At 40.1% G+C, this 15,745-nt stretch overlaps 1 protein-coding gene across 1 annotated transcript in view; it reads right to left on the reverse strand.

The window, feature by feature from the left end:
- The window catches only part of CNKSR3 (CNKSR family member 3), a 68,049-nt gene that overhangs the window by 23,948 nt on the left and 28,356 nt on the right, over positions 1-15,745 (reverse strand). The window contains exons 2-5 of the mRNA XM_027688669.1: positions 13,469-13,632; positions 5,884-6,086; positions 4,485-4,572; positions 1,310-1,351 (exon numbers count right to left, since the gene is read on the reverse strand). Of these exons, the coding sequence (XP_027544470.1) occupies positions 1,310-1,351; positions 4,485-4,572; positions 5,884-6,086; positions 13,469-13,632 (497 nt within the window). The remainder of the gene's footprint in view (positions 1-1,309; positions 1,352-4,484; positions 4,573-5,883; positions 6,087-13,468; positions 13,633-15,745) is intronic.

Genomic DNA, 15,745 nt, shown 5'->3' on the forward strand with positions numbered 1-15,745 from the left:
ACATTTCCTTTTGACTGAAACATAACTGATCCTAAGCCAACATTATAACTAAAGGCTAATTCTGACCTTGGCATGTGTGTCAGTATAGTTAGAGGCAGAATGGCTTTGCCTTGTAGAACATTTAACTATTAGAAGGGCTAATTAAACATGAGGGGGGAAAAAAGGAAAAAAAAAAGTCAAAAGTGCCCTCTCTACACTCACAAATTTCATTACTTCCCACAGTGTGTTTTCCATCTTGACATTAACTGAAGGAATGCTGAAACTCAAAGTGAGTTGCAAAAGCTAAAAGGGGAAGGGTGAGAGGATTAGTACAGTACAGTAGTCAGTTATAAACAGTTTGGGAACCAGCAAGTCACCTTTCACAAGGTGTTTGAATCCTCCAGTCAAAGTAGACATATGTAATTACAGGATGGGGGGAGCTGTGTCATAGGAAGACAGCGGTTTTGATTACAATGGTCCCTGGAAACAATAGTTCCAATGTTTTCTGTTTTGTTTTACGTCAGATTTATAGAGCAGCAATAAAATAAATCAAAACAATGTTTAAGTGTGAATGCAAGGAACTGCTCAAACAAGGGAATTCCAAACAACAATACCTACTTCCAGAGTGGATGTGCACAAATGGAAAAAGAAAGATACAGAAAACTCCCTTTTACATGGTCTCAGTATTTATGGACAAAATTATTTTTAGTTATTTTCCTGCTAAATTCCTAAGCATCTATGAGCTACCGGAAGGCCTTATCAAAGAGCACAGCCTGGTTCATGTCAAAAGCAGGAAGCGATGATTAACTGTTACAAAATATAAAAAGCATTCCATTACACTCCACATTTGGTCACAAGGCTGCTTCAAACAACCCTGAAAACTCAAGCTCAAGTACAAACAGAAACAGAACTTCAGCTCTGTGGCAGGGCAGTTCTTCGACATGAAGAAGTGTAATAAGGCATAGTGTCTGCTTATTAAGGTACTAACTGCACTTCACAGGCATAATTGGTTTATTTAGCCTATGAACATTCTACAGTACTACTCCTCCCTTGAAAATTTGAGGTCAAAATCCTCTTGGAAAAATAGCTGTGGAATGAAATGTGAAGGAATACTTGACTCCATGCTATTACACACACTACCCATCTGTTCAAATTTCATTGATTTCCTCTACAGTGAAGAATATTCACAAAATAACCCATAGTAATGTTTACTTGCAAGATATGCTTGTACATTTGGGACTGAAAAGCTGTTGTCAGTACAGTCAGCATAGGAGCAACTGAAATAAATGTGAATGCAAACAGCTGAGTTTCAACAGAAACGTAAACTTACCACAGTCTGGACTTTATCTTCCATGTCAGCCACAGTGCAATCCTAAAAATAAAACAAGAACCAAAGCCCTTCATTAACCAATAAACATGTAAACAAATCATCTCTGAAAATGCTGCAAAACTGCCATTTTTACCTTGAATAGAAATAGTTATTCATGCTGCAGGGATTAATCAGATTAGTTTCACCCAGTAGGGCTCAAATAGTTGTTAAGCAACTATTTTCTGGCCCCGGTAGAAAGCAATAATAAACCTTGAAAACTAAGAGAATGTGGGATTCAATTACAGCAGCTGACTTTTCCAGAGAAGCAGAACCCTGCAAAATAAAGTATTCTCAGAAGGCCAGGCAGATGAGTTTGCCTTACACTGACTGGTAAGGCACTCCTCCGTCCGAGGCATCAAAATGTATATAAAACATATTGTTGAAAACAGAATGGAAAGTGATTTTTTTAAAATATGCAATTGATTACATTCCTGAAGAGCAGAGGACTGCACACAAAGCATTGTTTACACAGCCCAGATACAAAAGTCTTTGAACTGAAACAAGTTCATGTAAGAAACCACAGAAGTCATCACTGTTTTCTGCAAGAAGAGTTGAACTGGAGAATAATATTGTGCTCAGATTAAAAAGTTAATACAGCAGATAAATAACAAAACAAGATTTATAGTATCTATAAGGAGAAAACCCCCAAACTCCAAGCATTTTAACAAGGTTAAATTTCAGGATATTTGCCTTTGACATTTGTATTGGATTTGCATGGCAAGATTTTGGTAACAGGGATGCAACAGGTGTGGCTTCTGAAAGAAGCTACTAGAAGCTTCCCCTGTGAAGCTTCCCCATGAAGCCAGTGCCAACAACCTCCAAGATGGACCTGTCACTAGCCAAGGCTGAGCCTGTCAGCGATAGTGGCAGCACCTCTGGCATAACAGATTTAAGAAGTGGGGAAAAAAAGCCCTGTGTAATTGCAGCCAGAGAGAGGGGTGAGAATATGTGAGAGAAACAACTCTCCAAATACCAAGGTCAGTGAAGGAGGAGGGCCAGGAGGTGTTCCAGGCATCAGTGCAGAGATTCCCCGGCAGCCCATAGTGAGGCAGAGTGTCCCCCTGCAGCCCATGGAGGTCTGCAGTGGAGCAGAGATCCACCTGCAGCCTGTGGAAAACTCCACACTGGAGCAGGTGGATGCCCAAAGGAGGCTGTGACACCATGGGAAGCCCATGCTGGAGCAGGTTTGCTGGCACAACTTGTGTCCCCATGGGGGACCCATCCTGAAGCAGTTTGTTCCTGAAGGACTGCACCATGTGGGAGGGACCCAGGTTGGTGCAGTTTATGAACAAGCGCAGCCTGTGGGAAGGAGTCATGTTGGAGAAGTTCGTGGAGGACTGTCTCCTGCCTTTCTCGGCTAAATACATCCGCATGAGTCAACGGGAAATGTCACCTATCCTGCAGCTCAGTTTCTCAATATTGCAAAGTCCTACTGCTCCTACTCATTCAACCTTAAAGTTTGCCACAGAACTTTAGGTGGAGTAAGCTCTGGTCCTTGAGTCTTTATAGCTACCATTAGAGTCAACTAGAATCTTATTGCATTCCTGCCTTGCTTCATTATTCACCCACTTTTATACATCATTTATGATTATGCAGAGCACTATTGGTTCCATGAGAGACACCCTGGTCTCTTTTCCACTATTAGAGCTGACCATTTGTTCCTATAGTTTATACTCCAATAAAAAAATACTTTTGAAGTCTAAAAGCCCTCCTAAAATTTTTTCGATTGTGTCTCTCTTTTTCACATCAGTGGACTCCTTGAGACCATTCTAACACATCTGCAGTGTCCCAGTACAAAATAGTGTTGGTTCTTCCCCCATTAATGGTTTTTCTTGTCTGTACCAATCCCATTCTTTATTATAGCTCCTATCGAATTGGCAGAGAAGTAGTCTGATGCCTTTTAAAAGGCTAGGGTGTAGTATTCACCAACTTCCATTCCTCTGCTATCAAAGGCTGACTTAACCGAAAGATTAGACACCATTTTTAGCAGTTTTATTAATATATTCAGCAATCTCATATTTCAGTTCCTGTAGCACTTTTGGGTGAACACCATCTCCTGCTAGAAACACTTACTGTTCTACTCCACAATCTGCAAATCGGTAGCTGTAAATCACTGATTTTGTGCATTTGAACACACAGCACCCAAGCAAGAAGGGCATCAAGCAGCAGGACAAACCTGTGCACCTTAGAATTTACAGTACCCAGACACTATCCTTTGACAATGATAAAACTGACATAATTGGGTGTCATCATAGCTTGACAACTCATAGGATGTTTCTGTCCTTTGACATCATCCCTTCAACATGGGGAGAGAATCACACATGTCACAGGACATGGTCCTTCAGAGTTTGAACAATATATGGCCACGGAGTAATGGTTATGAGCAAGTTTGGCAGTAACTGAAGTGTGCACACAGTGCTTCAGGGCCAAAGCAGTGGTATGCTCTCAGAACAGTTTTGAAGACAGGCAGTATTATTCAGAGAGCAAAAAAATGTCATTTGCCAAGATGCAACATGTTGCTGCATGTCCTTTCAGCTATTATCTGTACAAGTACTCCTCACACAGCTGATAAATTAAAGTTTTGAAAAATACCGCAGTGTTGGAGTAGTGGCAGAAGCAGCCTGGCTAGTGCAATTTGTATTGTAAAGGTGGCAACTCTTTCCATTACATGCAGCATTTCCCATCTGATGGCTAAACCACTCTGTTATGGGACCAGACCTATGAAGCCTGCAAGCACAGATGTAAAAATCAATGGAGCCATATTTTTGTTTAGAGTTAGCACTGATAACTGTTTATGAACATGTTTTTTGGAATGTGAAGATCTTCAAATGCAGATCGACTATTTCAAAAACTAACCCTCTTTCTCATAAAGCTCAAGGAAATATAAGTAGCCTTTAAACTGCAGTCACTTCAGATGTAGCCAGCAATGAAATTGGGGTAGGAACAACAAAAAACTCCCACCACTCAGAAAAACAAACAACTGAAACTGACCTTCATGGACCTTCGAAGTTTAAAGTAAGCTCTCATTCCCAGATCTGCCTTTCATTAGCACTCAGCACACAGCAAGCACATTACTTCCCCAAACACCCCCTTTCCTTCCCTTTTGGAAAGCAAAGAGGAAAAGAAATAAGCTGACCTTCTGAACAGTAGTAGTGAGATCCAAGCAGAGCTGAATGATTCTGTTCTTCATTGATGAAAAGTCAGCGATACCTGTAAATGGGGTTCTGCAACAAGAGAAAATTCCCCTTAGATCAAAGGGACCAGCCTTTTCCAACCCTACACTATCAGTGACGAAGAGCATATGAGAGTACAACCTGAAACTCTGACATTCACATGGGTATGAGGATACAGTTTTACAACATAAGTATTCCTGACTGCACCAAAACTGGAAAATGTCTATCCCTGTGGTAAGCAAGTTCAGAGAACAGAACCAGAAGAAATGGTCAGTTTTCCAAACTACAGTTCTCTCTACTTGCAAGCTCAAGTCATGCTGTGTTGTAAAAATCACACACTTGGCTTTGCCAGTGAGTAGACCTCTAATTTTCTGACTGGACAAAGAAAAAAAAATTCTCTAAAAGAAGAAAAATGGATTTTCACATTTTACAGACAGAGATACAGTGAGACTTAAGAAGAATCATTATAGGTAGGGCAGCTTTACAGCCTGTAGAGTACTACCTCAGATCCTCTAGGCAGCTGCAAAAGCTAGAAGAGGGGTTGAGAACTAACAACAGTGGGTTTGGAAATGGACAAGCCAGCAATTTTCCTGATGGTGATTTAGAAAAAATCTAGGGTGAGCTGCCAGCAACATGGTGAAAGAAGAGGACCAGGTGAAAGGTACAAGCTGTTAACGTCACCGCCTGGACACAGACCAATTCCTTGCTTGAGAGTAGGGATACTAAAGGATAAAAGTGCTTCTTGCTGCCAGCCCCCGTGCAGTTCTCCTCCTTCTCAGGAAAGCTAGCAAGGGGTTTGAGAATTTATGTTCATCTGTTATCATGGACTGCATCCCTGCCAGCACTTGACCTGCTATAGCTGTCACAAAACAACTCTGGCTCTTTCCAGACAAAAAAAGAATTAAATAAGTCAAAAAAAAGAAGAAAAAAACCCCAGAAAACAAAACAGGCATAAGGAGAATCTCTCCCACTGCTCAGTTTTCAAATAACATAGCTAAGGCCATGATTTTAGCAGAACATTAAAAATTCTTTTAGATAGGGACTTGCCAATGGCAAGTAATTTATAAGGTGGAAGGGGAAAAGAGAAGAAGTCACATGCATGAGAAATGACCTAAAAGGGAAGACTCCTACTTTTATAAATACCAGTTTGTGTACAATATAATAGTTTTGCTGGTTTCAGCAAGAGTGGAAGTGCAAGAGTAGATTACCCCAGATTAAATTTGTTCGCTAGAGGCCTTCTGGCAACATGAAAAAAGGAGTGACTGAGATCGAGATCTTTACACCCAGGCATCTAGGAACTGCCCTACAAGGAGAAACAATTCATTAGAGTAGCAAATTAAAACATAATGATTTTATTCTTACCTGTCCAACCATGCAAGCAAGGCTTTAGCAGAACCAATAAGCTCTACCACAGAAGTAAGGAATTCATTGGGGGGCTTGCGAGAGGTATTTCCGTCATAATTTGAACTTTTCCTACGGCTGCTTATGTAATTTTGCAGGTTGTTGGATGACGCTCGCAGCTTGAGAACCAGATTCTTCATATTGTCTGTTTCAAGGCCATAGTTCTGCAAGCAGTATTATTAAGCACGATAAATAACCTCATTGAGTTCTCCTGTTTATTTATACCATAAGTTACAAGCTCATATGGGATGAAAAGTCTGAAGATTCACACAGTTTTCTTCTGTTTTTTTGGCAAAAGTACCTTCTAAGATTTTTCTACACTATAGCCACTAAAGAATATTTTTGCCAATACCACCCCCAGTTTCTGACATTGAGATTTGAGGACACAATCAGAATGAAGTCCCACTGTCCTAACACATGTCATTTACTTCTTAATAACAGGATTGTGTTGTTTTTATTTTTGTTAAAGGAAAGCCAACACTGTTTTTTTCTTAAAATGTTTTCTATACTGTGGTACATAAACACTGAAGTAACATTTCATTCACAACTAAAGATAAGTTAAATCTGGTAGGAGATAAAAACATCAACAGGAAGCAAATGTAATTTTGCAATCAAAATCTTAAGTAAATATTTGGATCACAAGTTTTCAGTAACTGTGCTCTTTTACTACAACAGTGCAATTATTTGCAAGTTTGAGGACTGCATTAAGACTATACATACTAATTAAAACCATTTTTAGACATTTTTCATTTAATAGCATCTTTACAAAAATTTACAAAACCTAAAAAATTCTGTAAGTCTTGCCTATAACTTCAACCTTATAAATCCAAATACAACCAAGCCACATTCCATAGGACTAAACCCCAATTGTTTTAAGTAATGCATTGATCATCTCATTCCAAACATGTCAGAAATGCTTCTCTCTTCTGAAGGCAACTCAGTTTTGTAATCAAGAATGTCTTCTTTTCACTGTTAGTGTGCAAATGTATGAATTATGTAGCAATATGTAATTATCTTTGCTTCTGAGTTATTCCACCTTGTAAAACTTCTGTGTAAGTCCCAGGCAAGGCTTAGCTCTTTTAGAATGAAAATTCTTTCTTTTCTTGAGAAAAGGCAGGAGAAAAAAACTAAACCAACCAACCAACCAACCAACCAACAACAACACAACAGCAAAAAGACACCCCTACCAGAACGAAATAAACACCCAAAAATACAAAAAAAGTCCTGCCTTTCTCTGTTCTTTTGCTGCTGCGGATTCTTGCAACCAACCTCTAAGTTCCATAGTTTAGTCAGCTGTACTATCTACTCCTTTTCCCTTCCCACTCAAAAACATAAAGCAACTAAAGAAAATTTTGATTCCATTCTACACCTAGTTTCCAGGGGTTCCCAATATGCAGGCTGAAGGGGAGCTCTGGAGGTTTCAGATCAACCTCCTGCTCACAGCAGGCTCAGCTGAGAGTTCAGAGCAGCTCGTTCAGGATTTCATCCTGTCAGGTCTTGAAAACCTCCAAGGACAAAGACTGTACAACCTTTCTGGGCAATTTGATTGACCGTCTGACTGTCCTGAGAGTAAGCAAATGTTCCCTTATATCCAGCTTGAACCTCATTTCAACTTCTGCCCAAAGTCTCTCATCTTCCTGCCATGCAAGCCCAGATCTGTCATCCTGCCAACTGTGTTTCACACCATAGGGATCTGCTGTTGGACCTCCCTGGAACTGTCTCCTCTCCAGGCTGAAGAAGTCCCAGTCCCTCAGTCTCTCCTCATGGGCAAGTACTCCAGCCCTGACCAACCTGATAGCCCTCCACTGAGCTTGCTCTGGTTTCTCTATATCTTTCCTGTACTTAGGGCAAGGGGCATATTCAGACTAATGAATGACTAGTACAGGGTGATAATCACTTCCCTCCCTCTCCAGTTAATGCAGACCAGGATGCTGCTAATGCACACTGCTGGCTTGAGGCTCCATTCCCTCCACAGTCAAGCATCCGTAAAAGAGTCTGGAATATTTTAGATTAAGTAATTTACAAATGATGAGACTGAATCTTTGACCCAAAGAAACCCATCAGTGTATGGAGAGGTTTCAGCTACATGGCTACCTTTAAAATGCCTGCTATGGATAAGATTCTAGTGGGTGTAAGTTACACAAGTGCCTCCCTCCTCCACCTCAGGGCTCTTGGCAAGGAAGTACCCTAAAGTGCAGCCAGGAGTAGGGGTTGAAAGGATATGTCCAATTAAAAAAAATACCACTGTTGCAACAGCAAAGGATATCCTTAAATTTTCCAGGATCACAGAAAGGGAAAGATCTGTATTACTAAACAACTTTAAAGTACTTGCACACTGTCATGTGTGAACTTATCACCTTTTAATTTTAACAACAACAGCAAAAGAAGAAAACACCACAAGAGCATCATTCTGATGCATTTCTTGTAGTCAGTTTTCTCCTCCTCACAGAACATCACATATTAGTCTATCGTTGAAGAAATACTTTTTCACAAACAGGCCTGGATGTGGGGCAAGTTCCTATGACCACAAGAAAGTAGTCACACATCAGAAAATCCCCTTTTAAATTAGAGATTTGGAGGACACTGATCCCCTCCTTCCTTAAAGGGACAGAAAACACAAAATACCTTTTCTGTGCAGAGGTATAACCACCTAATAACTCTGGTCAGAACTTGAGTCTTCATATAATTATCTCCAGGTCTTTCTGTCATTCAGATGCAGAAATTGTGCCAATCATCTGCAGGTATTTGAGATTAGATACAGCACCATTTAAGAAGACACGTGTTGATATACCAGGTAAGATTTTGGTTTTGGCCCTAAAACATTCACATACTCCTTATCACACCTCTTATTCAAATTCCTTATTTACACAGCATTTGAGTCTGGTGTGACTTTTCCAGATGAGGTAGTTCTTAAATAAATCTGTCTACCTCAGTTTTGAGGTAGACTTCATCAACACAAGTGTTGCCTCTAGAGATGCAGGGGCTGCAGCTCATAATTGCAACTGGTCTACCCAACTATCAAGAGCACATCACAGCCAAGCTCTAACAGTCACCTCTCTAAGCTCTCCTACAACTTCCCCCAAAGAGTCTACAGAGTGCACCAGAGATATGTAAAACAGCAGCTTGCGCTCTAGGAAAGGTCCTGACTAAGCACTATTCCTATCCAGCACAATGGGGAGCATGCAGCTCTTCAGTATCAGGAAACCAAATTATCCAACTATTGATCAGCCCTGATGGATGAACTCCCCCAGAACAATGTATCATCACAACCCAAGCCACCTCTGCTCCAGGGGCAAGACAGTCTCCTCACTTGTCTGTTCTAACAGACAGAAAGCATTCTGCCTCTTCATCATATAGCAATGCTTCTATCCAAGATGACAATGTCTTGAACACCTCACACATCACCAACTATTTCTGTTCTTTTTTTGCTCCTTCACTTGCAGTGTCCAGTCTGTTGGGAGGGCTGGTCTGGGGATCTAAATAATTCAAAGGAATCTAATCCCTTTTTACTTTTTTACTGGCTTAGCTTCCTGAAGTAGCTCACTTCAGGGTCAGGTGAGTGCAAGCACAGATCACTAATCAGAGGACAGGAGGTGGTGGAGGCAGCAGGTGATTTGGATTAATTTAACTTTTCGTGGAACTGTAGCCCCGACTCAGGACAGATAGGAATGTTGATATCGTGGCAGCACACCAAACAGCCTTCACAGTGACACACAGTCAAAGCGCAAAGCTTAGCAGGCTTTTCTTGAAATATTTCTACAGGACTGAGGCTACAATAGTTAACAAATTATTATTTAAGCAACCAAAAGGTTTCAGATGTTGCTCACAAACCAAAGAAACAGGTTACATTTTCCTATCACTCCTGATTTAAAACATCAAAGTTGCTTTAATCAAAACCCAGGCTGAAGCCAGCAGTCAAGAGCACCCAATGTCAAACATTCCCAGGTTATTACTCATTAACCTGGGGAGCCACATGCAGGGCTGGAGCAAGAGGCAGCACCCACACGTGCACCAGAGAGCACATGCACAGAAGAGCATGCTCTTTCTACGTTCCACCACATTTAATGAGAAAAAGTAATCTGATCAAATAATTGCTCAAGGTCAGGCAGCCAGCATAAAGTAAATAAAAAATGTAGCTAACTGAAGTCAAAAGAGCACAGCAGTTGTGTCAGAGCTGATTTGGGCTGATATAGAGTCCTGCCACTGCCCAGGGACAGCATCTCCTGCCCTTTTACAGCCATGTTCATATCCCACAATGTGATGAGCTGGATCTGCTGGTTGATCCAACTGAAAGCCTGTTCTGGGAAAAAGATGAATAAAAGCAGACTGAATGCCTGCTCAGAAGCTGATCCAAGTCACTTCGTGCCTATATAAACACTAGAGTTAATGCAAGGTAATGTCACAGTCACTCATTCTTGCTCTTGTCCTTTTAACAACAATGCATCCTAAAGAATCCTTTGGAGTAACGAATTTCCTAATAAACAGCACTCAATTTGAAACCTCTAGAAAATTGAAATCTCATGAGGCAGTGCACAGATATCCTTTAACAAGGATAAGTCATCACGTATGCGTGTTTTATGTTGTGATGTTATATTTTGTTACACTGCAATATGCTGGCAGAACATTACTATGAGTGAAATTATCAAAGGCACAACTATGTTCTTTTTGGTTTATGAGGTTTTTAGTGGGTTTTTTTAATTGTATAAAACTAGTATCTCTTAATTCTAACCTCAAGAAAAATCCATTGCTTTTTTGCTTTGAAACTCTCGCATTGCACAGTGTAGGTAAAGATTCAAAAACCAAATCCAAAGAACACATTAAAAGTGAAAATATTTGCATAGTTTCCTGTTAACAAATATAAAATAATGCAAGCATTAAGCCCCAAAAAGTTTGTTTTCTGGATTTCCCTCCTTGCTTTTGTGGTTTCAAAAGCATAGTTATGTATGTTTGCTCCCCCCTTCCCCAAATACTTTGGAGTCAACTCAGAAATGTCTTTCTTCCATCCCTTGACCCCTCCAAGCAAATACTGTTGACAAAAAGACAGAGGCACTCAAGTTGATGGGTTTTTTCTCCCTCTGGGAAATTCGGATCCTTTGATACATCCTCTAAATTCCTCAAATAAGTCTTCAATACCTGTTTAGAAAACTCTGTCAAACCAGCTTGAGAGCAACAGAAATGTGTGCTCAGAGGAAACCTTCACTTTTTATCCCAGTCCACACTCTCCTGTCACCTCTTCAGCATGTTGTGCATATGGCCACTGCTATGAGGAGATGAGGGAACGCTGTTTCATCACCAAAGCAGCAGAGAAAGATGAATTAATATCTCTTTCACACCATAACTTCCAGGCACATGTTCAGCTTAGCACTGGCAAATAATATTCAAACCCTGAAAAAACTAAATAAAAAAACAGGTGTATTTGGTGTCCTTTCTCAAGGAAAGGACTACTTTCACACTGTATTTTTGTGACTGATCTACTGAGGCTGAAACAGAGGTCTGTAAGGTGAATGCTTGAAAAAAATTCAACAGGAGAAAGATATTCCACATAAGCTACCTAACTGCCTTTAGAGCCACACGTGTTCTTGTGGTGTGAGGGAACCAAAGCACTGATCTGAAGGAAACTCATTTGGAAAACTGCCAAGGCAAAACTAGATAAAAAGAGAAATTCTTTTTGAGAACGCCAGGTCTGGGGAACTACCAACCCCCCCCCAGCCCTTCTCTGCCAAGAACAACAACTTTGAAAGTGTGACCTCAAACTGGCTCAGCCAATGTCACGTTTCCACAGTGTGAGCTAATACCACAGTGGGGGTGCTGGGGGCCAAAAAAGAAAAAGAAAAAAAGACAAAATCCGAACATAGTTCCTTTACTTTCAAGACCCCAAAAGTCAGGGAAATATCACGATATGTACTCACACATAAGCTAAATGACACACATTCCCACTTTCAAAGAACTAACACAGGTGGGATCCAGAAACTTTTATTCGCAAACAAAACCGAGAGAACAAAATAAAAAACTGGCTGTCACTAGAATTTAGCATCCCCTTGGAAAGAAAATCAACAGTGATTTTATACAATTCCAAAAACTCAAGGGAAGGGGCATCAATAAGATGGCAAAGGGCATACCTAAAACATGGGAATTCTTTCTCCACCTCTGAAAAAGGGAACAAGGATATTTCAGCTGTAATATGCAATAGCTGTCTAATGCATTAACTTGAGTTGCATTTCACAAAGGATTTCCAGAAATGGGTCTGAGGTCAAAACTTTTGTCTACAAAGGAAATTAGAAGGAAATTGTAGGAGATAAAACACAGCTTTAAATTCTGGCAGTTGTCCTGCTTTGTTCACTTTATTCTAATATTTTTAAAAGAAAAAAATGCCTTCAGGGACTGCCACATAGATTACTTCAGTCAGGACTGTATACAATCCACAGTACATTTATTAACTCATCAGCCCCCTTCACTTGCCCAACAGACTATCCCCTCCCACACCATAAACTGCAGTTCAGCCTAATTATGTTCTTCTATTAGATTTTCAAGTAGATGTTAATTTTTGACAGATCACATATGTAAAGGAAATAAAACGTTTTTCAAATATAAGAGCAACTCTTTGCAAAACATGTAGATTGTATGAAGAGATCTCATTAAATATACTTCTTTCAGTACAGGCTATCCAATTTGTCCTTGGTCACAGAGTAGGAATGATCCCTATGGCACCTCTCTGCAGCAAATAAAGTATATCACACAGGTAATAAAGACTCTCCATTTTAAGAAGAGTATGCTCAGTGCAGCAAGCCTTGCCTAACGAAGGGAAGACAAGCCAGTGCTGGCCAAGGAATCATTGGGCAGGCCTTCCCACCCTTCTCCCTGATGTAATTATATATACCTCTGGTGCTCACTGACTGCATTACATCAAATATGCCTTCAAGACTGTGTCCAAACTATGGCTTTTAAATAAAGCCTGAACTAGCGAAACAATCCAAAATATATTTATCCTTTACAGAGTGTTTATTTTAAAAGTATCTGCAGTGATATATCAGGAGTAAGACAAAGGAACAGCTTAAGTTCTGAATCCAATGAGCGTTCAACTAGACTGTAACTGAGGTAGCAAAACATCCCTCATTTCAAGAATTAATTTTTCTTCACTTCATATGTTTTCTACAGAATTGCCCTAAACCTATTTCAACTGATGAAAGAAACTTCTGGCTTCTGTCATTTCAACAATATGTCTTCTATCTTCTAAGACAAACTCACTCTAGCAATTTTAATCACTCTGTTCACTAACAGGAGCCACAAGATTTAACACTGCCACTCGGACAACTTCTTTCTTTGGAAGTGCAACCAAATGAATTAAAGTTGCCTCTTATTAGGAAAAAGTTAAACAGCTATTAATACAAAAGTTGAAAGAATTAAACTCTTACTGCTTCCTTTTATTGTGATCTGTAACAGAAAGCAGGGGACAAAGGTATTCTGGTTTTATCAGTCTCGCCTTGATTATTCACCCAAAAAAGCACTTGAAGAAATACTTTACATGTCAGTTCACCACTTAACTAACCAGTGCACACAGGAGATCCACAGCCTCTAGAACCAGTTCCTGATGTCCAATCCGTGAGATACCCAAGTCTTCAAGGTCCTGGTGAGAAATCTGTAGGAGTTGTTCACCATTAATCTTTTCTCGTTCAAATTTATGGACATATTGCTGCAGGCAATCATCCAGGCCTACCAAAACACAAAAGAGAAAGAAGGGGACATCAAAACCAACCAACCAACCAAAACAAAAAGAGAGAAAAAAACCCCTCCACCCTATAAAAGGCAGAAATTGCAAGTTCATACAATATACAGTGAAAAATTATGAAAGAATCTTGCACTGCACCTAAGGTTGTTGCATAGAAGGGGCATAGAAACTGAGCATATAAATGATGTGGAACTTTGGGTCACCTAACTCAATGCACAATTTTCCTGCTCCTTGTGGATCAAACTCAGCCGTTAAGAATATGCCTCTGGTGTCTGCACAGGCAAAGTGACCAAAGGGCATACATAGAGTCAGCTACCAGGGTAACCCAAAACCCTGAAGGGCATCCAAAGCAACAACAACCACAAAAAATAACAACTGACCAAAAAAAAAAATCCAAGTCAAGGCAAGAACCAAGACCTTGTCCAAAGCCTAGTTAAACAAGCAAAGCAACAAAAGCACAAAATTATGAGAAAGAAAATGAAAAAATCAAAGGCAAAGCAATCAAAATGATGTTTGGCTCAAATCTCATTATTCCCTTGATTCATGAGACCCTGCAGCTTCCTGAAGCAGCCATTCCTTCCCCTTGCTAAGGATCAACAACACATACAAACAAGAAATCTAATTCATTTTTCTATCTAGAAGTATTTTTAAAACAGCTTAGAGTATTTTGTTCCAGCAACATCCCCCAAATCCCCACTTTAAAATGTGATTCTATAATCCTGTTCTCCACAGTAGGTTTTCCCCAGTGATTACAGAAAGGGTTTCTGGTTTTCATCTTATTTAACTTCATGTGTTAATTCTGTTTTCGTGGGTATTCTGCTCATTTCCTCTGTTGTTAAAGAACCTGTGAGCAGCAACAATCTGGGAAGAAAATCTGGATGGATGTGTTATTTTAAAGATGATGCAGTGCTCTTGATGCTCTGTTCCCTTTCAACATATTGGCTAGAGCAAAAGGAACAGACCCAAATAGATCTGTTTCAGAGAAATAGACCATGTTCATTGAAAACAGTTGAGTTGAGCAAAAATTCAGATTACACATTTGACATCTACTTTGTATCATCCACAATAGCTACATTGTTTCACCATTCCATTAAAAAAAAAAAGGCACACCATTTAGCCGTATAAAGGATGTTTATCCATTATGCTCGTTCAAAAGGAAACCACTGAGATGGACAGGATATCGAACGCAGCAGATGAGAAACACAAACAGCATCCTGAACTACAAAGAAATGAGGGCCAAAAGAGAAGCAGTCAGTTCCACTCATGAAGTTGCAGTGGCAGCCTGGAAAACATGTACTCCCAGCGTACTCTACCACCAAAAAAACATTTGACACAGATCACAAGGGGGATTCGGAACCACATGAAATATATTCACTTCATAACAGCAGCATGAGCAGTCACTGCTACCTTGCAGTGCCTAGTCACAGTCGATACGCAGACGATGGACTCCAAAAGGCATGGGCTGACTTAATGTACATCACTTGCCTTTCAAATGCTCACCCAGAAGTTAATAAGGACAGACACCCCTTTACGTGTCTTGGGCAAGCTTAATTATCACAGTAAATCAACATCTGGCTTGGTGAGCTTGACTCTTTGCCATGCAGAGCTACCAGTGCACACAGCTTGATTTTTAAGCATAATTATGAAGGGGAAAACCTGCCTGCAAGATAAGCAGTCTCCCAGGTCTACAGTTGTTTGGGGACACTCTTGTTTCTTCCCATCTGTCTTGGCAAAGCCACATAAATTTTGAAAATTGAGTCCACTGTTCTCTTTCCCACAGGCACCAAATTCTGCCTTAGTCTATACAAACTCTTTTCCCAGGACAAATAATAAAAAGTATCTGGCCTTCATTGTTTAACAATTTATTTTTTCAAAACAAATTCTCAACCAAGGCTACACACAGTCCACATATTTGGCATTCCCAATTTTTATTGCTGCCTTGCAGACCACTGTTTCCCATCATTTGCCCTTGTAAGCCTATGGTTTCCATCACAAATTACACAAACACCTAAAATAAAACACTTCATTCAGCATGCAGTGTAGTTTTTATTTTTTAAGGTTTTTTGATGCAGTGTGGCTTTTGCCTACTATCCTTTG

Source organism: Neopelma chrysocephalum, unplaced genomic scaffold (assembly GCF_003984885.1).
Source record: "Neopelma chrysocephalum unplaced genomic scaffold, ASM398488v2 Primary Assembly neopelma1_23, whole genome shotgun sequence".
NCBI classification, from domain to species: domain Eukaryota; kingdom Metazoa; phylum Chordata; class Aves; order Passeriformes; family Pipridae; genus Neopelma; species Neopelma chrysocephalum.